The following is a 24,562-nucleotide window of genomic DNA, read 5'->3' on the forward strand; positions in this document are numbered from 1 at the left end:
TAAAGAAAAAAAAGTATTTTGATGCAAATTTTGACACTTGGTTTGATCGTGTCTGGTTGGCAGTGGTATTATGGCTATAATGTGAGTTAAATTTAGAGCAGACATGGAATAATATTCTTGAAGTATGAATTTCCAGGTCATTTTAAAAGGTAAGAACTCATTGAAATTTGCTCAGCTACTGTATGACACTGACTCTGTTGAGTGATCTTGTAGGTCTTTTTTAATAAGGTCTGTTAAATATTCTGCTGTTACTCAAGCAAAGCCACCCTTCAACTTTGTCAAATATGACCTGATTTTTATTAAATTATTTAAAACAATAAAAATATTTCATAAAATGGTAGAATGACCGATCTAACACTGTTTTATATTTAATTCTAGAGAGTATCTGTCAAAAACAAACAAAATCCATTGGCAAAAATTTTAAATTCTTTTTCCACTTCAAACCAAACGGCTCAAGTTTCAAGACGTGTTTTTGTTCAAGAGTCTTTTCATTCGATGCTATTGTGGGTGTACTGTACTTCAGATGCATACTGATAGATTTGAGAGCATAAGTAATTAACCAACTAATAGACTGGCAGAATTATATTGCTAAAGTGAAGGTATGGTTTAGATATTAACATGTCTTACTACAGTTGACTGAGCTACACAGTCTACAGGTGGCTACAGTATGTTGACTTACCGTTATAAACTATTCTTGGTTTGGTTAAACATACCACAAGATGAACTTCTATATCGTCAGGAGGGACAAACTTAGAACATACTGGACACTTGATGCCTGTAGAAGAGAAATATAAGAAGAATAAATTGACTAAGAGACATAGTACATTACAGCAAGGAGCACATTTGTTAAATGTTAGCAGACAGAACTAGCCAGACTAGATGTATAAGGGAGTACACAGTTGTTGCAGGGGGGGGTGGGGAACAACGAATTAGGGAAGGGAGAACAGTGGGGAAGGAACAAGATAAATGTCAACAAGAAAGGGGGAAAAATGATCTTCACATTTTTGACTTTTAACTCAGGGTCCAAAATGATTGATATTTGTGGACTACAGTAGTTGTGAATGGGGTAAAGGATTCTTTCCAAGGGTCAAAAACTAGTATTTTTGCAATAACTTGAGAACCAAATGTCCATCAAGGTTGGGAGTTATGCTACTGTAATCCAATAGTCGACCTGCATTTGGGTGACCTTTGACCTCCAGTGCCATGATGTGTAACGATGGAAATCGTGGATACCTCTAATACTTGGTGTGTGGATTCATAACATTGAATACAAGACCCCTCTAGTTTTTGATGGAGGTGTGTATAGCCACGTACAGTAGACTGACCTGTGTTATCATGACATAGTGTTTTATTGTAACAGCTAGTTCTGGTGCATTAAAGTCATCGAAACCTCAATGCATTTTGCATTCTGGTTTACTTTAACTTCATTATTGGAATTAATGAAAGTTGACTAGTCAACCTTATCAATTGAATTCTTATGGGATTTCAGTATTGAGTACAGTAGCATTGAAATTGCATTTGAAATTTAACATAGAAAGCTGCTTTAAACACAAAAGTAAATAACATTGTCAAGTTCAGTGACAGAAGCCCTGTAACTTCGTCCTTTTAATTAAAGATACTAACTTACACTCCATCTATTACCCCTGGGTAGCTTTTGAGTACAAGTAGTTTTGACTCTGTGGGGTGTCTAGACTGATCGGACAGAGATCTATATCAATTGTCAATGATTCCCCCCCCCCCCCCTTAAGGTATGATTCTTACTCTCAACTGCCAGACGTATCCTCCGGGAATATTTGAAGAATCACGCTGATGTCTGTCTCTAGTTCTAGATGTTTGCTGGTCATTCACATTGAACAGAATGATGACCAAAAAGAAATGGCAAATTGTCCTGTAATCATTTGTAACATCTTTAATTATAATTTATGAGTGAGATCAAGTTGGCAAGATATTTTTCTTCCTTTTTTAGCATCCTCCCAATGCATCAGCAAATTTCAACATAATTTGTTATCAACAATTCTTACAAGAAAATATGTAAATCAATCAACAACAACATTGGACAATTAACTTATCTTATCTAAATTCAGTGTTTCTCCAAATTACATAAATACAGGATCTGACTTGTTATTGCACCAAGTCACGCATATTTAATTAAACTGCTTGTTGGCGATTAAGCTACCTGTCAATTCAACAGTGCTCAACACAGTCACGGATTATGCATACATGTACACACATACACACACCTACAGTTCTGTATAATAGTGCATTGAGATGTCTTCAGTGTTTTGTTAATCTGTACACCACAATGTATGCATGTGTGTGTTATCTCCATTAGCAACATACTGTAGCTCGCTGGTTAATGTTGTAGTCTGTTGGCACATGTTATGTATAAGCATACTGGCTATAACTGTACAACATCATATGACATGCGATGCCATATGAGAACGAAACTATTAATTTTGATATCTAGAGTGCAGACATTACTAAATAGTTACAGAATTTCCCCTTTTTCTGGCAGCTGTGCAATATTGGTAGTTTCACTATCAGTGCAGAAAGTACAAAGAGTAAAGTACATACAAGGCATATAATACAGCTATGTGCAGAATCAATGCAACTTAGCTATATATACTTTTTGTATATAGTTTGTATTGCATCTACAGTAACTTACATATTAGCACGATTAAATCTGATATATCACCGGCAGTACCAGCAGAAGGAAAGAATTATTTGCATGAGAAAAATCTATTGTTTCTGTAAATTATATTTTAATATCCCACCTGGGAGGAGCAGCTAAATGCGGAAGGTTGTACAAATGCTAAGAAGCAATATATATTAATTAAATATTGTTGAGTCACCTGTTAACTATTACAATTTAGGAGTTATGTATATGAGTTTTAACCTCATATCTGAGTTAGATTGTGGAAATGTGGGGTATCCGATTATGGCTGAACAAAATTATATAGCTAAGTTAGGATGGTCATCGATCTGTAGTGACCGGTCGCCGAAGCCGCACAGCGTTGAAATGATTACAAGGTCACTTAATTTAGGCACGAGGAGAGTGCTGAATTGTGATGTAAGCGAGGTCACAAAGTTAATGTACGTGACTCAAAGTTACAAAGCAATGGGAAATGCAAATTTAATGGAAAATGGAAGTTAACACACAACGAGCAGATAAATGATGATGCTTTAGGCACTGTCAACAGACAAACATGGATACATGCATAGTGTTACACATGTGTACAGAGCAATAGTTGATGGTGGTTTGGAGAGTGGAACAGGAGAGGATGGAAAGTGGATCCAGGCAGGGAGGAGCATGAGAGAGATGAGGGGGGGGGGGTGTGGTCATCCACAAAAGTTATGAGGGACTAGGGACATGGCAGAAACAGGAAATTGAAGTCATCCAAATCCATATGGTACGATACAACCGGAAATCTGATTTTTTTTTTGGGGGGGGGGGGGATGATGTAATTATCCTTCCAATGTTTTGTATTGCAAGAAGCCCTGCAAAAGTGCAAGCTTCAGTCTCTAATTCACCAATGCATCCAGGCTAAATTGCTGGATGACCTTGTACATCTCTTAATGACCAAAACACAGGACTCTGGTGACATCAATAGTCGGAGAAAGAAACCCTTGAGTACATGGATGACCAAACTCAAAGAAAGAGCATATGAAGACCTAAAAGCGCCTAGAAAATTAGGACAACAAAGTTTCTGTTTTGGTAGATGAGGTCTGCTTGCTACAATGGTCAGTACAGATATTGATCAAGCAAACACAAAAAAAGTTGATTGAATTAGAAGAGAAATGCCATCAAAGCACACCTAATAGCCTTGACCTTCCCCTACATATGTCCTGCAGAAATCTCAACACAAAGGGGTTAATAGAAACTGTTATAAACAGCTCTCTCTATATATATAAATATATAGGTTTCAACTTGAATTGTGTCCTGTGACAAAAAAACAAAGCTGTCACTTGTCATTTAGCCTCTGAAGAAGAACCTGCTAGGATCGAAACTTTTACTTTTACACATGGTTTCCTGTGAAACACATATTGAAATCCCAAAGACAGTAAGCAGACATTAAACCATGCGTCCATTCAACAGTTTGCTTACTTCATACACCTGACTACCCTAGCACTTCTAAAGAACTGTACTGTAAGGATAAGCTGTGGGTAAACTTTGCTTATCACAGCTGTAAACACAATAGCCTCAAACAAAAGCTTTGTCACACAACTATGACATGTGCAATATATAGATCTCCCACAATGAATACTGGATTCCTACACTATGGGAATAGCTGTATGACATGTTTTAACCAATCAGAAGCTCCATACACTCAACACATCAACTGTAATAATCCTTGATACCACAGTATTACATCAAAGCAAAACATTAAAAGCCATTTTCAGAGTTCAGCATCTTACAAAAAATTACTCCATCGAGTTTGACAACAATTTTTGTCGAAGCTATATCATACCAAAACACATGTCCATAAACAATAAATCATAATAAATATAACATTGATGTAAATATAATCTTATTAATCTGTATCTTGTCTTTTGCACTACAGAATGAGTCAACTTTTTGGGGTTATTTGACTCAAGACTAATAATAATTTATCTGACAAAGGCATACCAAAGATGCAACACAAGATGTCAAAAATGCTACATACATACCAATGAAATAGGCATAGCAATTCTATACTCAGAACCTCCGCATTTTTATGTTTTATCATTTTGTCTTTACAATAAGAAACTTCACAAAAGTAACCTGCCTAATAAGTTGAGTTATGTTGTCTGATTATTTACAAGTTGTAGATGATAAATGACATTTTCCATACTTCACAAAATGGAGGAAACATTTTTCAATGCTCGTTGGAAAGTTGCGATATGGATATGGGCCTATTTAATGAAATAGCTCAGTGGTTATATCAATGGGCCCCACACTGTAGGGCCTTGGTCAGTGGTTATAACAATGGGCCCTACACTGTAGCCTCGATCAGTGGTTATATCAATGGGCCCTACACTGTAGGGCCTTGGTCAGTGGTTATAACAATGGGCCCTACACTGTAGCCTCGATCAGTGGTTATATCAATGGGCCCTACACTGTAGGGCCTTGGTCAGTGGTTATAACAATGGGCCCTACACTACATAGCCTTGATCTTACACATGCCTTAACCGCTACCTATCATTGTGTCAGCTTGTAGTTGGAAATTTAGCCGGGTGAGTGGCAGTTTTTTTTTCTTCTCAGTTTGTTTTATAGAGTTAAATGAGTTAAACGACCAGAAGGCTCTCCACTTGAAACTCCCAGTGGTGGAAAAGCCCCCAGATCCCCTAGATCGTGGCATGAACACTGTTTCCTACATATTCATGCTATTTTGGTAGTAGCTTCGGTATCTACCGGAACTTGTCCCTTCCAAGAAATCCGGGACCTGCCACTGCCATGAGTCCAAAGCCTCTATGGTAGAGGAGAATGTAGGAGAGGTACAGTAGTAAGTTCTGTTCTGCTACTTGAGGAGGAATAAATGGTCTCCCCTGTTTTTATGGGTTATAACATAGGGATCATTCATAACCAACTTTACATCTCCTCTGAAGGTAAGAGGCCCAACCATTTTATAAGGAGATAATTAGACAAGTATTCCCCTGTCACAGGGGAAAGTGTGGAACCTACGAATCATGAAGCTAATGCAAGGACTACAAAACTTAACAAATGCTGGTCTGTCACTTCTCAGAAGAAGTTATTCATTCATTGACATTTAACTGTTCTTTGATACCTCCCATCCAGGGAGCTGCCATGTCTTAATAGCAGATTCCTGATCCATCCAGCTGCTGTGATATATACTCCTAACAAGAATACAAAGAAAACTAGAGTGAAATCCCTGCTTTGTATTTTAAGCACAGTAGATCTGAGGGAACGAAAGGGAGTCCTGAATTGGACACAGCTGAGCATTAAACTAAAGTCACTATTGAAAGGTTTCTTAGAACTTTATACAAAACAACTACAGTACCTACCAAACTGCACGCTGTGGCTGTGAACAGTGCTTCATCTTATTATGTGCTAGCTTTCCTAATCTGCAGTGAGGCAGTGGAGTAGAAAGGGAGGTGATGATGAATAGCTGGTAGTTTAAGAACAGCCGAACAGGGATGAACCATGGAACATTTTGTTTGCAACTTCCGAAATGGATGCTTTTGTAAATTTTGGCACCGAATGCGGCCACTGGTAAACTGCAATTCTTTGCAATTGATGTGTGTATCATATATGTCACGTGTGTCAAGTTTGACGAACATTTAAAATCATTTGATTCATTAGGTTTGAAGGACTTTCACTTTTCTTGACCTGAAATTACCTTTTACCTTCACAAGAAGCGATTGGGATTTTGAAGTCACTGATGTGGATCCACAATATTGAATAACTACATATATGAAGTTCAAGTACCTTACAGTAATACATATCATCTTGTTTCAAGTTTCAACACACACAAACACTATATCATCTTGTTTTAACCCACACAAACACACACAGGAACATTAGAGTGCTTGATTCAGGTGAAGATTAGTTTGTCGGAGAGAGACACTGAGTGCCAAAGATGTCACCAGAAAGAAAATTCAGAACTAATGTTTAGGAATGTTAAAAACTTAACTCTTAAAATCTTGTATGACTTCTGAAGGGTAGATTATTCAAGTAGAAAGAAGAAGTGGATTATCAACCATTATTAGTGGAACCATATAAGGCAGTTTCATGCTATAATGTTTAACAATTTTGAATTTTCTTAGGTTAGGTACTGTAAATCTGTAGATGGGAAAGTACATTTAAGGTGACTGGAGACAGGTAAGACAGGAGTGAAACGAGAGCCGAAAGGGCACTATGGTTCCTTGCTTAGTGGAATACTAAAATGTTGTACAGGTATGTCATCACCCAATATCATAATATTTATGCCCACATATATACTTGCTATTAACCAACAACTGTATTCCACGTTTGGATATAATCTGAGTTAAGGTTGTGGAGTTATTGTAATTTTTAAAATTTTGGACCCTCCCAAAAAAATTGGGCCCCAATCAAATTTTGTGCCCAATTGGTCCCAAACATATTTGGCCCCACAAATTAAGGCCCACAGAATGTGTCCCAAAATGCATTTGAGGTGAAAATAAAATTTGGGCTCAGAATTTTTTGAGGCCCTGATGGCCTACATGTACCAGCTATTCGTTTCGTTTCGTTTATTTCATTTTTTTTCTTTTTTTACAATTACATTCACAATAATGTACAGTATAATACCAATGTCAAAGAAAGTAAAAAAGCATGGAAAATATTAAACAACAACTATATAGTTTGGCTACAATCTGACTTACGGTTGTGGAGTTGTTGCAATGTAAATATTTTTACGTTGAATCCCATACCCTCATTAATATTCATAAGATCAGCACCCTTCTCACTATAATACATCTACATAGCAAGTTTGACAAATATACATCCCTCCATTACCCCGGATCCAAGCAAGTGTCACAGAAGCACGCACGCACATAAACCAACCTGACCGCATAGGTTTTGTTGATTTCAGCAAGGAACTAAAAAGTAAATGCATGTCACCAACATATATATATTCCTGGGAGACAAAATTACAAGGTTTTCCAATCCTTGTTAACACATTGGTAAATTTCATTTGGGTTTGGCATGTAGAACCGCACACAAGTTCTTAACAGACGTAAATCTTCTGCCCAACAGCAAATAACGTAAAGCAGGAATATCAGCCTGTTACTCATGGTTACAAGTAATATTACCGGCAAACAGTGCCTTGACACTCATCTGTCTAGACAGTGTTGCCTTTGTAAATGACTTGATTTATTGGAAAATTTTTGCACAACAGAACTTTCTACTGAAAGCGCTATTCGAATGTCCATTAACTAAAGCCATAATGCACACTGTATGAATCAACAGAAGGTATCACTCACATGCTTTCATTCAGTGTCTTCAATGTCATTCAGTAATTTTTTTGTAAACTTCAAAAAGCAAGCTTTACCTTTTTGCACACTGCAAGTCAATACTAAGTCTACACTGTTTTAGAACTTAGCTAGAGAGCAGTTAAAGTGGACCGTATTAAGAAGGGCATTGTTTATATTGGTAAATCTCAGCCATTTTCAAATACCATCCATGAGATAATAATCATCACATATTTAACTCACAATGCAGATTCTACCGAACGTTCAAACCATAATAACCAATGCTTTGTATTTAGCTATGTGAATAAATAGCTGGTGAAGCCATATGTCAGAACATACTAGACATCACATGATGTAATACACTCATTAGTTTGCAAGCATGTGCTATGTGTACACACATAAAAAAAATATTTTTCTAGAAACTTGTACAGAACTGGTTCCTTTAGTTTGCTATATAATCAGATATATTTACTTCCTGATATGACAAAAAGGCAATGATCAGCCAAGAGTTTCACTTCTTGAGAGTATTGGAAAAGTTTTGGTTTCATGGGTCAGAGGCTCAATGGACTGTTTTTGTCATTAAACACAAAAAAAAACCCAAAAAAAGCAGAGCCTTGTGCTTCAGTATTCTACCCATATTCATATTGACAATTCCCTTCCTGCATATCCTCCTCAACGGGGAGGAAGTCAAGCTAAAAAACAAGGGATTTAATTGAAACTTTATGGACTGTAACAAAACATCACTTGTGTTCCTTATCATGGAAATAATAACATACATATCTTCACGTATTACAACAACCAAGTAAAGTATTACTGCTAAAAGTTTCACATTTTGTTTTGAAGTTGCATTAGGATTTTACCCAGGTACTTTAATTGCTGTTCAAAGCAGGATCTTGAGTTTTCAAATTATAGAAACTGATGAAAGTCTGGCTGTCTAGTTGCAATCTACAGTCTAGTACTAGAAATGTGTGTGTGTTGGGCTAGTTGGAGCCATGCTTGGGGTAATCGTAATCGATTACATTTTTTGAAGTAATCGTAATCGTAATCGATTACTTTTGTGAAAATGACGAAGTAATCATAATCGTAATCGATTACAAGGGCAAAATAATCGTAATCGTATTACATTTATGATTACAGTGAAATTTGAATGAGAAGGGCAAAATTAGTAGAAATGATTAAAACTAATACTTACTATTGGCTTTTAGTGTGACCAAAGAAGTGTTCCTGCTTCTAGAATTCTCTAGCACAATAAACTTATACTAAGAAGTACTGGGGATTTGATCGCCATATTCAAGGATTTTTTATCACCTGAATTATTCTGTTCAATGCTGCCTCTCAGCCTTCACAATCCTTTTGCATACACAACTGGTTTTCTGTTTAATTGTCTGTTTAAATTGTATTTTTTACTGGACTTATGGGTTACACATCTTAAACGTGTTAAGGAATAAATGTGTAATGCCTGGTAGGAATTGTAGATATACTTCCACAAATTTGTCCGTATATACTGTAAATGCCCTTCCTTTGCCCTATTTCATTGCCCTATTTCTCGGCAGAGAGTTATATTAAACAGATATGCAGAGGATTGTGCAAGTAACCACAATGTAATCGTGATTGTAATCACGATTACATTACAATGTAATCTTAATCGTAATCGATTACTTCAACTTAAGGCTGTAATCGTAATCATACATTCTCAAGTAATCGTAATCATAATCGATTACATTCAGATGTAATCGCCCCAAGCCTGGTTGGAACCATGCCTTGCAACACTTTGATCAATTAACCATGCTTTAATATTCATCACAGATGAATAATTATTATCGATTAGCAATCAGCAAGTTTCAAACTGAGTTTGGTCACAGCTTTAAAAAAAAAAAATTCAATTTCAATGAATTTGTGAGAATCTGATGTTGCCAGACCTGACCATGTAAGGAATTTCAGATATTTAGAGAATCTGAAAACATAATCTAGTACAACACTTCAGTCAACCAAAATGGTACAAGGAACAATGCAATCTTAAGGCACAATCCCCAAGAAAAAAAGAAATGAATTATATTTAATTTGTTGCGAATACAGTAATTGAAGACCATTTACTCTCTATTTAAATACTGAGAAGTCAGTGGTTTCCTACCAAGCTTACTCCTTGTACTGTAGTGTTGAGGGGCATGTCGTATTACTTGCATGAATATTACGGTATTACCTGGCTAGGTCCGGGATATATTTACCTACCATGTTGGAAATGCAGCTTTGAAGGAAGTGAATTCATAGCTTTGTCTTCCACAGACCACTTCCTACCATACTACCCAGGTTAATTTAAAAGTGTATTTACTTATTAACATGTCTGGGTGCAAACTCGAAAACCACTCTGGGATGTAATATATACCTTACCAACAAAGATAACCTCTGTTAATAACTAAACCATTTCCCATGACTAGAATTACAGCCTTTTGTGAATTCAACTGCTGAAAAGTCAATGGCATCAAAATTTGCCAGTTACTTACTTCCTAATTCTTGAATATCATTCCAGGAATTATAGACATCAATCAATTTGGCTTTCTGCTACCATATAGGTGCCAAATGGGTGTGGTTTACTTTGAGACTGACTTAAGTACTGTTATTATTGTTATTTGAAATACTGTAGGTTAGTCCTGACAGAAATTACTTGAATCTATCATACAGGGTTGCATTTGGTTAATACAATTCATTTTTTCAAAATATAATGTGTTTATAGACAGGTCTTTTAGGGAAATATGGGTATTCATGAAAAGGTAGTCAGTGTCCAGAGGTGACAAAGATGAAAACAAGCAATTTTAATTTGAAATTTTTTTTTTAGTTGTTTTGATAACACATGTTGTTCTTGACTACACCTGTCTCTACAACTATACCTTCACCTGCAATGACCATTTAGCAACTGAGCAGAATGCTGTCACTAATACTGTACTTAATTAGCAAGCCTTATACTTGTCCAAAGAAGTTTTAGTACATTGTACATACATTTGACATGATACATGGGTGTCAGAATGATGACTGAGTACATTCTGCTCCCTTCATTGTCACCTCTAAGTAATGGGAATAAAACTAACAAAATGCATAAAGGTTTCAATGTTTTCATTAAAACAAACTTCTGCTTGTTCACCAGAAATACCTCATTATCATATAAATGTCCTGATATCTACCATTAGATATCATGCTTTAAAAATGTTTTCAGACTGCTGGCTACCCAGATGACTTTTGACCTCACACCAAAAACAATTGAGTTCTTCTATTCAATATAACACATCTGCATTTCATGTTTGAAAGGTATTCATGCTTCCTAACTTGAGATTGTGTTTACAAGGTCTCAATATTTGATCTCTGATGACTTCAGATGACCTTTGACTTCCACTAAAAAGGTCAGAGTTCTTATTACTCAATATAACACATCCACATGATAAGTATGAGAAGTATCCATGCCTCCTATCTTGAGATAGTGTTTACAATGTTTTCAGTGTTTGACATCTGGTGACCTCAGATAACCTTTGACCTCCAAAAAAACAATAGCGTTCTTCCTCTCAATATGACATATCAACATTTGAACAATGATAAGTATCCATGGTTCCTATCATGAGATATCGTGTTTACAAGCTGAGCACAACACACACACACACACAAACATACAGGTGTCTTTTACATTCAGACCGAACATCCCCATTGCTTTTCCATTGTTCAAATCCACGTACCCTAACCTTAACAATACCCCATAACAAAAGAATTCTTTTGAGGAAGTGGTGATTCTTTAGAAATCACATCCGAGGACCTGGAATTCTTTTGTTCAAGTCCTTGGTCAGAATACAAAGCAAGTACATACACGCACACACGCCATCATGACTGCATTGGTTACGATTATCATCGAAACCAAAAATGACTAGTTCCCAGAACTTAAAGCAAAAATAGCAGCAGTTAACAGCTCTAACTTTACTGCTATTGGTAGGAAAGAAACTCCTAAAATTAAACTTTAATTCAGAGACTTTTCAGAGGAATATAGAGGCACAATATTACAACTGTGGATACATTATAAATGTAGATGTCTTCAATCAGAACTATGGCATGTAAACCATGTCATGCATAAAAGGCTGCAACATAAACCATTAGTCTGTCAAGACTTGTCCACCTGACACAAAACAATTAACATATACCCTACAGCACTGGGTGCTAGTGTACAGAACTGTAAATGTACTGTATGTAACAAGGAAGCACCATTGTCATCACCATACACTCGATCGTTGGAAACACAAAAGAATAAGACACCAAATTTTAAGGGGATGGGCACAGGGTGGGGGCGGGGCTAGGCTCATTACATCCCCAAAATGTAACCCTGGTCTGGGGCCATGTTCAAGGAGCCTACCACACTGACAGGGGTCATGGCATGGGTCAAGGAAGCTAAGCTCCTAGAGCTCTGTGGTATTCTTCATTCCAAGAAATAATGTGAACTTTAAATCAGTATAAATTTAGATGTAATAACTTAAAATATATCACTAATACTTATCTTTAACTTAGTACATTTGGATATGTACAGTATTTATGCTCCGACTTTCTTATCCTTTGGATACAATATGTATGCACACCTGCTTAAACTTGCTGAAATTATAACAGGCTGTGAACATACTTCAGAATATTTTTGCTGTCAATTTACTGAGCAATGATTGAGTCAAGATTTCAAAACTCTACTCGAGAGTAACTAGTAGCTTTTCCAAAATTTGGAGAGTTGCCCTCTAGCCTAAATTAGTCTACTACTAATGAAAACAGAAGCCAACAGTGGCTTCAATCTACCCGTATGTTTATCCAAACTTTTATTGATTATCCTGTCCTAAGGAATGATATGTTTATTTAATGCCTAGATACCAGCTACTAAACTCAGTTCTGCCCTGGTTCTTCTTCAATGAAAGTAGAGTAACTACATAGTGTGTCAATACCACAGGGGCCTCTTTGCGACTACACAAGACCAATTTTACAGTACTACACATTACAATGAACTGGGAAGAAATGACCGTATTTTATTGCAGTGACAAAATTATTATGAACATTGATATTAACAGGTCCTGAGAGTGTAATGAATTTAAGTAGACAAGAAGAAAAACATCCTGGGGGGTATAACGGTCTACTCTATGCACACGCAATGTAACATCAGGCATTTGCATACATGTGCCTCAATGACTTCTCTTTCATAAATGAAAGGTTTGGAGGAATTTGCTACTTGTTTGGCAAGATAATTAAGTATCAAATTGAATGGATCAGGACCCATCTTTCACTGGATTGGTTTTTCCATTTAATAATTTATTAGGTGTTGTTTATAAATTGTGCTCATCAAAGTTGTTTTGTCATTCTCAAATTATGTTGAGAATGAGAATTCACATTCCTTTACATATTTTAATTAATTCATGTTAGTAAGAGATATATATAAACACTATAACGGTCAAGGTGTTTCATCATTCTCATTTTACTGTATATTGAGAACAATTCTTCACATACTTTGGTTACATTTTGAAAAAATGGAAGAAGCCGACTTGAATACAAGTAAAATCCAGTAATAAAATTACTAATTAAGTATTTCGCAAAACTTTCAATACCATTAAAGACACCGGGCACATCTACGGTCACAGAAGATCGGGGTAAATGATATGACAATATATCAAATCCCAGCCGAATATGGAAATATTTCCAACACCCCACCAACACATAAGTCCACGGTGTAACCAGCTTCATCGTCACACGTACATGCAATGACCACACAGTACAAGGAAGCATAAGGGATTATAATACTGCATTTTAGGTATTTGATGAAGTATCTGACAGCATGTGTAGCCACTCCCGGGGAAACTTTTAAATATTTTCGAAAGATTTTGGAAAACTTGAGGTAGCTGCACTCGATCTGGGGAGATGTTTTCCCGTGGCGGGATATTTTATAATTGCTTCATATTTCCATTTAGCATTTGTTCATGGTAGATTTTTTTCTTTGCTTGTGGGAGGGGAAGGAGAATGATGCCTATGGGGGCAGGGAAGGGAAAATTATGGCAATATTTGATTGTGGAACTGCTTACTACTATAATTACTTATTACTGTAGGCCAAGGCTAATAGATTCCATAACAGTGATATTTCCTTACCAGAAAAAAAGGTCTGTGGAAAGAAATGTGTAGGCAGAGGAGCTGATAGAGGCAAAGACCTTCCTCTGTTGGCCCTTGTGTGTCCATTTGCATGGCGGCTGGCTGCTCCGCTTCTCGATAGGCCTACAGCCCCAATAATTCGATCCAATACCTCATCGTCTGAGTTGGATTCGGAAGAAGTCCCTTGATGTGTTTGGCCATTATTTGCATGTTGTGAGTGTGTTGGTGTGCAAACTAATGAACGAGTTCGATTTCTTGAGTTGCTAGATCCAGCTGAAGCATTTGATTGACCAGGGTTGAAATATGCACCATGGCCATTACTCACACTCAAATACTGCCCAGAGTTTGTGTTGCTTGATGATGCACCAGCTGTGTCTGCAGTGCTCTGGTATGGTGAACCATATACAGCTCTACTGCGAGGGCTCGAGCTTACTTTTTGACCCATATTTCTCCAGAAATGAAATTATATCACAGGCACCCAAGACGTTAAACATCCACAAGATATATCTCCATTTTATCCTCAATATTTAATCCCAGATATCCAGCATTTTTCATGGACCAAACTTAACGTTCTTCCACAGATATCCTTTGTTGATAACTTACACAACTAGCTTGCGCAATACAGTTTACTTAGGCCAACGTTGTTTCTCTCGCATATAATGTACGTTATGTCACTAGTAGTACGTACTCACAAAACAGCGCACGTATTTACTGTACTAATGAATGCCAGGTACCGATTGTGTGTCGTATTCAAAATATGCAAATTGCATTACTCTCGATAAACTTTGCTTTGGTTCCGATACAAAACTAATATCAATTACAATTTTCATCCGATTAGAAATTGGTTTCAAATTAATATGCTCTAGACTGTCCACGTCTGATTGAACACTAAATCAAATTTTGGATCGCTCAAAATATATCTTCTTTGTATTGGCTATTGTTTATTTCCTACTAGAATCTTTGAGGTAGTTTATGTCGGGTTGTTTTGTTTTGGTCAGTCAGGGCCAGGAAGTTCGGAGGTAGATGGCGCGAAAGTAGATCAATTCATACTTCACTTAACAAAACAACGTCATGGAGACAAATCCGATGAAAGGGAATTGTGGTTAGTTATATGTTCAGTGAAATCACGTTTGTGTTTTCCAGCACGGGTTCTCTTTCGAGAGGTGATTTTGTGAACGCCATGAAAATATCCGAAACTGAAAGTCATGCTCTGTCTGAAGGTGAACTTCAGTTTCACAAACAGTAAGAAACAATGAAATTAGGGGTGGATCCAAAGTAGCCAACCGGAGTGACTGTGTACACTCTTCTTCTTCTTTTTTTTTTTTGGAGAGGTGTTCGGGGGGGGGTGGTGACAGTTCACCAAAATCATACCTACTAACGTATACAATTCGTTTGTATTCCTTACATTTCACCGACATGTTCTTATGATCTGCTATTTCGCTGGGTGTTCAATTTTAGTATGCAACAATACTTGCTTATTCCATTTTTTTAATCACATGTATTATTACCAGACTGCAAAATTCTCGAACTTATTGTTAAATGTCAGGGTGCTCATTTGGTGGTGATGCCAGCATCAGAGTGCAAAGGGCAAGTATGGGTAAAAAAAAAAGGCTGAACTTCTTCCTCCCATCCCCACCCCCAACCTGTTGTTTTCTTGACACTTTGCGTATAGCATCCAAGCAGATTTTTACTTGCGATTTGAGAGTATCTCCTCCCTTGGACCTTCCCCATCTTGGAGCTATATGGGTCGACATGCAAGTAGCCATTACACTGAAGTCAGACACAATAATTAAGGTACAACCACCAAATCTGATCTAATGAAATAAAATTTATATTTCAAGATACACATGCTACGAAATAATAACGTAATATGAATAATACATAAGACAAGGTAATTCGTTCAAGGTGTCTTCTTTTGGACGGAAATAAGGCTATTTACAAACAATTAATTTAAAACTGAAAGACTGATTATGCTACTAATTAAAAGTAAATCTATTAGCTATGATTGTTGAACACATGCAACATATTAAATCCGGTTTACTAAATCATGTAATAAAGATTTAAAAAATAATGAGATGAGAAACCATGACCGTAAATTCTAACCAGGATTGGTCAATCTTTATAACTAAAGCTGGAATGGATAAAACAAAAGTTTAATCTACACTACAGTTTAAGGTGCCTAAAACTTAAGTTTCAGTTCAGTTGCAATAGCACCCAAAGTTCCTAACTGAAGTTATACCAAAAATGTCAGTGCTTTGATGCAGTGAAATCCTTTAGCAATGATTGGTGTTTCTATTCATATTTTAGGTCAACAGGAAAGCATAAAGAAATACTTGTGTTGTTTGTATTTTGTATTTTAGATCTTCCTGCAAGCAGGAACTAGCGAAGAAGCCTCATTGGCTTATCAAAGCAGCAAGCTGACCGAAGTCAGTCTTTTAGATTCATAATTAACGTCCATGATTATGAACTGTCAATTGTCAACAAATCTGTATCTTGACGACGTACATTAATCTTGGAGTAACTCGAACTTGGGACCTTATAATTTGAAGGCTACTTAAAGAATGATCTCAGGCAGAATTTTAGTCTTGATATGACATAGTCCAAGGGAGAAATAACCAACTGAGTGCTAGTTATGTTTTATAGCCTTCTGGTTTGCAAGAAATTAAGCTTTAGTAAATGTTAAATCTCTGGAATGCTCCTTTAAGGCTAAGCTGACGGCTCCTCAGTGCCGGGCTTAATGTTAATCCATCATTTTATAAATTCTACTAACTTGACCCAAACATGTTCCGTTTAACTTCATTTAAATAGCAGTCGATGGGGAATCCTTGGATGGCAGTCAACATAATTTGACATTGGAAAAAATATGTAATGTATCATCAGCACATCATTTTAGGTGATAAATGGCTGGTTTTTCTAGTTTTGTGTTACATCTGAGGAACTGACTCAAATAGTCTGTCTGTAAGTAACTTAAACTGAATATTTCCTGAAAATAAAATCGGTGTAAAACTGCAACCTAGATTGCTAGCAGTGCTCTTTAACAGTCTGTAAGATATTAAAATTCATATTGTGCTTAGTCATCCTTAAAAGAATTATTGTCAACATTTAAAAGTTTCATGAGTTCATGATTATCCCATAAAGACATTAAAGTGAAGAATAAAGATAAACATTTCCTGTGATAGTCTTTAAATTTCAATCTCAAAAATACTATATCTGCTAATGCAACATAAATTTTTATAGCCATTTTTGGTAAAGTATATTAAAATAGTATATTTCACATAAATGAATGACCAATTGTCAAACTAGCTTCTCCTTTAACTTAAGCAAAAACTAATAACTTTATTTTACTTTAGACTCTGTTTATTAGAACTGAATGATAAACACAGTGAAATTACTTTCTGTAAATTTTGCACTTGTGCTTTCATACATTCTCTTGATTCAATAGAAAGACAGACAGTATCCCATGATTTTCCAAAAACCATGCCAAAAATAAACAAATTTATAACAATTATTGAAGGAAAGCAAACTAAAACAGCTTGAAATATGGTGTCTCCAAGCGACAACAAATAAATGAGGTACATTAGGTCATAAAACACACAGAAAGGGAGATGGAATGTAATTATTAATTAAGCCAAAATGTACATTATTGATGTATAGTTTATGGTACAAGTTTATCAATTCAATCATATTTAATTAAAGCATCAGTAACCTTCAACATACATTTTTATAATATTCTACAACTTGGTAATTGTCTGCTTCACTGTGGATCTGTGGATACAAATAATCTAAACCAAACAGTACAGTCTGTTGGTGACACAGCTTGTTGTCTGTGTATGGTTGGTTAACTTATAATTTTTTTATCATTGTTTGACACCATTATAGTTACCAAAACTGTCAACAGTGTTTGTTATCGTATGTGACCATTCAAGAAACCAACATATTGAAGAGGTGCTTGTCTAGCCGGAAGAGACAAGCTATGCCTGACTGTGTCAAGGTGAAAAGTGAGGACGGAAAATGTCGTTTACTGAATGAAACAATGAACCACTTCGTGCAACTCAGTCAGAACATGTGAAATCGTCATACATTCCACTTTTGTGTTGTCCCTAACTACGTAGTACAATATAGAAGATTGGATAATTGTTCCCAAAAGTGACTATTGTGGAAATGCTATTACAGAAATCCAGATTACTTTGCAAGGATACAAATGAAGGCAGTAGCAATGCACGATGTCATGATGAGGTTAGAAATGATCCCAGTTCCCAAGAGATGGATCGAACACGTAATATTGAAAGCTAATCATTTTTTTCACTTCCCCAGAAGTCTTCATCTGTAAACTGGTTTGCAGTTACACTAGTCTGCATCTCCTTCAAGAGTTGGTCCATTAGTTTCTTGGATTTGTGTTTGTTGATTGCAGCTTTCACTGCAGCGTACAAGAAAACTAGCAAGCAGACAGCTACCACTACAACCCCAACAATGGCGATGAGAGGGAGGCCAGTGTCTTCGATAGGCCCTCCCGCTATGAAGCAACAGAAACAATCGAAAACAAAATCAGTGGGCATAGATTCAAACTAAAGATATGCAGTTTTATTGATTACTTGGTTGGTATGGAAAGTCACTGTCATTATGCAAAATTGAGCAAGACTTAAATCATCCTGATAAAATAGTTGAAAAATGCTTCAAGCCTTTCACATTTTTAATACAAGCATGAGAAGCAGAAGAAGAAGAAGGCATACACATTGTTGGCCAACATGATTTGGCCACCAATATGAATTAAACAATATGGCTACCATACACTGCATTGAGAATTTGTACCATTGATCATAAACGCAACAAACGTTCTACACTCCTTTCTTAGAAGTGGGGCAAAAAGATCTTTTCACTTACATAATTTTTAAGAAAATGGAATCCAACATAGAGCATTCTTAGTCACAATATCTTCCATTTTAACCAACATATCCTCTGCCAATTTAATAAACTGATATACAGAGCATTAAAGTCAAAGGTCAACTGTTCTAATGTAACCTTTCTTATCATTTATTTTTTCTTATAAATATTTCAGGGATATATTCTGTTGAAATATACACAGACATTTTCTTTTCAGCTGAGTCTTCTGGATCTGTTACACTTTTATTGATAGGTAAAGACACTGAAATTTGCTTATGCCATTCTTTACAATTACATCATATTACTTCACTTGGCAATTAGCTAACTGTACCTACTACAACATGTAGGTAAGCAATCATTTCATAAAATACTGGTAAATATCCTGCTTTCACTTTTGAGCCACTTCAACTGTTTTATGACAGTCGTTTAATATTCTTCCTTTTTTGGGGCATGAAACATTCATTACCCAACTGTCCTTATTTTCTGATGGAACTAATCGTTACATGTTGGTATTTGTTCTTTAGTGAAAAGTATCTTACTGTCACAATTGGACTCGTCACTGTCATCGCCACACATGTTATACGTATCACACACCAATGAGGAATCGATGCATCGGCTGTTGTTGCATTCAAACTGGTCGACTGAACATGGACCTGTCACAAGCAGATTGAAGAAAAAAGTAACTTCATACACCCAACAGAAGAAAGGAAAGAAAGTCAAATCATGTGGGATGAGTGGATTTACTGGCTTGACATTTGCTAGGCGGAAGTTACTGATTTTGTTCAAGTTTGATAGTGTTTTCAATGTGACATGTTACAACACACCTCAACCTGTGGCAGAGTCCTACATTATTGCTTTGACAACAGCAGTAGGTGGACTGGATGGATGGATAAAGGAATAGCAACATGATTAAATTTTGGTTCTTCTGAAAATTCAACAACTGTGCCCAATCAATGTTTTCTCCCCAAAAGTATAATCAGGACTAATAGTCTTTTGTTTAATACATAAGATGCGCTCTATGCGTGCACACTAGTGGAAGTAACTTAAAGTATACTCTGGAAAAGCTGGAACCTGAGGAATTGCAGGTTGGAAGAAAAAAAGAGTTCAGATAATTTCAATTTCATACATACTACACTGAAGTGTGCTCTTTTAAAGGTTAAACATAGTACACTTGTTGCTTATGCCATGGAATCCAGTACTGTAAAGCTATGCTTCGGTTTGTGATCTGAAATTGCCTTTTTGATTAGTCAAAATCCAAGAGACGAAAACATTTGAATAGCAAAACAATGTTTCTGATAAAAACTGCAGCTAAATTTTTGTCCTGTCACATGGTGATATTTTTAATAAGTTTTGACAAATGTGTGTGTGCCGTTGCTTAATAACTTTCAACACTTAATCAGTTGCAAACAAATCTGTCCTTTTCAGTTTAATTATCAATAACTAAAGGAAGATAGTGGATGATTGTAGGCCTAAGCCATGTTATAGAACACCAAAGATCCCCTTGTTGTCACTGTTGGCCCAAGTGTAAATCAACAAATTTCAGCATGTTATTCTAGTCAAATGGGATCAAACTTTTTCAGTATGAATCAGGTTACGACAGGTTAGATAAAAGAACTGGATAAACCAGATTCCAAATAAGAGAGTGCCTTGTAATCTTGGTTTTACTGTATGGCATGCCTCTTTTGGGGTTTTCATGCACCTGAATTACATTTTGTAGCCATTTTGTTGTGACACAGAATTATGTGTCTCATATTCTAGACAGGTTGATAACATTTATTTAAATTATTTTAAAAAAACACACATATTTGAAATTATTATAGAGGCAATTTCCTTACAGGCTAGAATTACATATAGTAAATTGAATCAAGAAATCTAGTCAATTACTCACTGTTTACAAATTCTGTATAAAATATACCAAACCCACTGTTACTGCCCTCACTGTCCGTTTGGAGAACGAAAGTCACATTAGAGCCTGTAGATTCCACTTCAAATGCATCAACCCTGCCACATAGTGACTCAGTTACAGCTGGGCTGGATTCCTCTGCACCATCATAGACAGTTAGACTGTCAACACATGCACCATTCACTTTTTCTTCTAAGAAAAATCTGTAAAATTGTAAGAGAATCTTAGAGGAGCTGTGTACTGAGAGTGTTACAGTACAGTCTAGGTTACTGGGATAGTAGAGACTGGCATCTGGCTCAATCAGCCCAGCAGTAGTAACAGCAATCGAAGTATTACAATAATCAGTCAAATACACTGTAAATGAAAGAAAAATGAAGACAAACATTAGAAATTGAATAATAATCCATACACTGTGTAATGTGAGATATATTGGTGGGTTGATGTTGTAGGATTGTCCAGTTGTCTAAGATGACTAAAATTTCTTGTGAGAAAACCAAATAATCACTTAGGATCTAGTATGATATTTTTTTTATAGAATTATTTCATTTTACTTCTTTCCATTATATGTTTAGCGAAATTGATTACTGGAGGAGGTTAACTTCGAAGAATCAAGCATCACTTGGAACCACAAGAAATAGTTGGGCAGTGTCTTGGTTTACAAATAAAAACCATATTGAAAATTTGTGAATTGTTTCAAGCTTTGACCATTTATTAGCAGCTTTAGCCATTTGAAGTGATTCTAAAAATCTAACAAGGTTGAACTTTTGTTTTCTCTAAGCCAGGTTTGATTGAAATTTCTTCCAGTAAGTCAACGGACAGGATATTGATCTCCCCCCCACCCCACCCCCTCATCCCTCCATCCCATATTGATATCAAGGGTTAGTACCTACAAAGTTGGTTTTAAAGAAGATGTGTCATTTTGAGGGTCTCTCAGTGCTTTGGTGGGTCTGTTTCAAGGATGATGGTCAAATCCCAGGTTTAGAACCCCTCATCCACAAACAAGTATTTTGTCCATAGTTATGTATGTATATGATGGTACATAAATGTCAGGACATTATGGGGACACTTTTAAGCCAGTTCGGTACATGAAATCTGGGGATAGTCCCTGGAAATTGGGGACTTCTGATCGCCTTAATGTTATCGACATCATCTTTTTGTGGTAGCCTGAGGATATTTGGGCTCAAGAGCCTACGCTTCTTTTCAATTTAATGTGAAGTTTAAGGACTGTGAACATTACAAGTTTTGATGAATGCTACACCTTAAATGATGAAACATATTATCATATTAAACAAGGAGAGAGACTGTGAGAAAAGATAACATGAACAGGATGTATACAAAATTACAAAAAGATAAACTGTTGGGTTCACATGATTAACCACAGATTGCAAAACAGGATGTGGGAACAGAGATAACCATGAGAAACAGAAAGAAAAAGATATCCCAGCTAATTAAAAGTCTTAGGCCTATAGTTTTTCTTCAGGAGCCACCCAAGCAATGACATGATAGAGCCTGGCCACTAAGATTCAAGAACCAAACAACCTGATCATGTCACAACCTCATTGCCTTTACCATTGATTGAGACTGTAACCATGTGATCCTAATGGTGTCAAGAACTTGACCAGACCAAGACCAAGGATCTTTCATGAGGACTGAACCAAATCCTGATTCCAACCCCTCAGAATCAATGCTCGGAGTCGGTGTCAGAATGCATGTAAACTAGCTTGGACTAGGCTAGGCTATATCTAATCCAAAAACCATTAGACTCCATGGCTAAATATTTTGACGACAGCAGTGTCAGTGATCTGAACTTAAGCTAGGTCTAAATTAGACCATATGCAGCCATGTCGTTGGCTAATTTGTGAGGGTCTTGATTAGGATTAGACTAGCCTGACTAAGGAAATGAGCCTAACTTAGGATTAGCCTAGGCTTTAGGCCTATGCAGGCTAACTTAGCTTAGAAACGTAACATAGACTTACCAACGTGCAATCCATAAATCTCTGGAAGTAATGCAAAGATCAAAAAGGCTAGTGACAATGTCACTGCTTTATCATTTGAAGGCATATTGTAAAAATATTGTTACTGATGTTTCAAAACTGTGTAATAGATTGGTAGACGGGGCTAATAATATAGCCTAGGCCTATACTTCAGCCATTGACAAAGTTTGTTATACATATCACATACTCAAAATAGCCTATTCCAATATATGAAATGTTAACACAGGCCACCTGACTAGCTAGGCCTAGCTCAAGAGGCTGCTGTGAATTTGTTGTCATCGACTAGTCTACTATACACATGTAACGGCAAAAGTTTTAGTCTACAATAACTTGATTTCTTATATTAAAGTAATTACTTGAGTCATATAATTTTATATACTTCAATTATTTTATTCAATGTATAACTCTTTCCGTGAAAAAATATAAGAAAATAGTGATTTGAAATCAAATTAAATTATATATAACCTGCAGTTGCTACGCTTGGAAGATTGGTACAACCTTCTCTTCGCAAGAAGAGGGTGACAGATAGAATTTACCGAAATGTACAAGAGATATGTTTCGATTTTCGTGGCCATCCAGCCGACGATGTTACGGGCGTATGATTTTTAATTGGGGGGGGGGGAAGGGGGAACCAAGATTTCTCAAATTTTGCCTTGTGTGAAGTGAAAAGCAAGCTAGAGCACAAACTGCAGTGGGGTAGGTAGGAATCTATCAACAAATTGGGAAGGATGAGGGGATAGAAGTGAAGCCAGCCTTCGTGGTGTGAGTGGGAAAACCAAGTTTCTCTACCCCATTTTATGAGCCAGTGAATTTAAGTTAATAAACGCTGGTATCGATATTACTTTTCATGGCACCAAATAGTATACCCTCTATTACGAATTCGAGATGTGGAGTCACAAACGCTCTGTGGAGGGATCTAAGGGGTGTCCCCTTCCATTTGAGAAAATTTTCTTTCGTTATGGGGGCTAAAATGCAAAATGCTTCTGTCATTTTCAATGACATTTGCATATAAATTTGTTAGCGAGTGTTATAATTGAAACTTCCCCATTAGGAAGAAAAATTGGGGGATGGGAGACAGGAGGCACATGTTCCCATGCTCTCAGTGGCCACGGCCCTGTGTATATTAAACAATATCAAGCGATTACAAATACATATACGCGTGGTTGTGGGCAAGCGCAGATATCTCAGCACCTGTTTAGGCATTTATATTGACCGAAAATTGAGAAGTCGTGTTTTTATTACAGACGACAATCAAGTTCCATATACGTCGCATAGAAGTTTGACATAAGTGTCAATCAAAAGGTACAACTTGTTCTGAAAAATATCGTTCTGCGCTTGGCATGGCTAATGAGGAAAGCTTCTAACCAGCAAATCACACCTATACTATAAAAACATGTCCAGTATGATATTTATTTTTCTTTAGGGGGAAGGGGACTTTCCCGCTTCGTCCACGAAAATTAATGGGGAATTCCCTTCCACCACCCTCTGGTAACGGAACTTGGAGAAAACGCTGGCCAATTTGGACATCCTCACTTAACGAATGTTCCTTTTGTGAATTATTACACTTCTATCTCGAAATTTCAACCTGTTATACCGAAGTTGTTTTGCATTAATCTCAAATTTCGATTATTCAATTTATTTCGACACTTCTCTAAAGTTACTTTCGTACAGAACCAAATTATTCCGGAAGTGTTCATCTAAATATTTCAACAAT

General features: G+C 36.5%; 2 protein-coding genes across 2 annotated transcripts in view; both read right to left on the bottom strand.

Moving 5' to 3' along the window:
- The window catches only part of LOC139965556 (E3 ubiquitin-protein ligase znrf2-like), a 41,208-nt gene extending 25,991 nt beyond the window's left edge, over positions 1-15,217 (bottom strand). The window contains exons 1-2 of the mRNA XM_071968046.1: positions 14,071-15,217; positions 680-775 (exon numbers count right to left, since the gene is read on the bottom strand). Of these exons, the coding sequence (XP_071824147.1) occupies positions 680-775; positions 14,071-14,515 (541 nt within the window). The 5' untranslated portion in view covers positions 14,516-15,217. The remainder of the gene's footprint in view (positions 1-679; positions 776-14,070) is intronic.
- Positions 15,218-15,883: 666 nt separating this feature from the next.
- LOC139965563 (suppressor of tumorigenicity 14 protein homolog) lies at positions 15,884-23,088 on the bottom strand. Its single transcript, XM_071968058.1, has 4 exons — positions 22,831-23,088; positions 20,840-21,208; positions 19,491-19,604; positions 15,884-18,583 (listed from the first exon to the last, which is right to left on the bottom strand). The coding sequence occupies exons 1-4, from the start codon at positions 22,913-22,915 to the stop codon at positions 18,360-18,362; spliced, it is 792 nt and encodes a 263-aa protein (XP_071824159.1). The 5' UTR covers positions 22,916-23,088; the 3' UTR covers positions 15,884-18,359.
- Between the last annotated feature and the right edge of the window lie 1,474 nt (positions 23,089-24,562).

Source organism: Apostichopus japonicus, chromosome 3, assembly GCF_037975245.1.
Source record: "Apostichopus japonicus isolate 1M-3 chromosome 3, ASM3797524v1, whole genome shotgun sequence".
Classification (NCBI taxonomy): Eukaryota; Metazoa; Echinodermata; class Holothuroidea; order Aspidochirotida; family Stichopodidae; genus Apostichopus; species Apostichopus japonicus.

Bases quoted from the DNA above. Each gene is read 5' to 3' on its own strand.
- LOC139965563 (XM_071968058.1), bottom strand. From the start codon at position 22,915: ATGCCTTCAAATGATAAAGCAGTGACATTGTCACTAGCCTTTTTGATC. The intron at 21,209-22,830 runs GTAAGTCTATGT...TTTCATTTACAG, and splicing joins GATTTATGGATTGCACGTTG to TGTATTTGACTGATTATTGT. The intron at 19,605-20,839 runs GTGAGTAATTGA...TGCTTGTGACAG, and splicing joins TTATACAGAATTTGTAAACA to GTCCATGTTCAGTCGACCAG.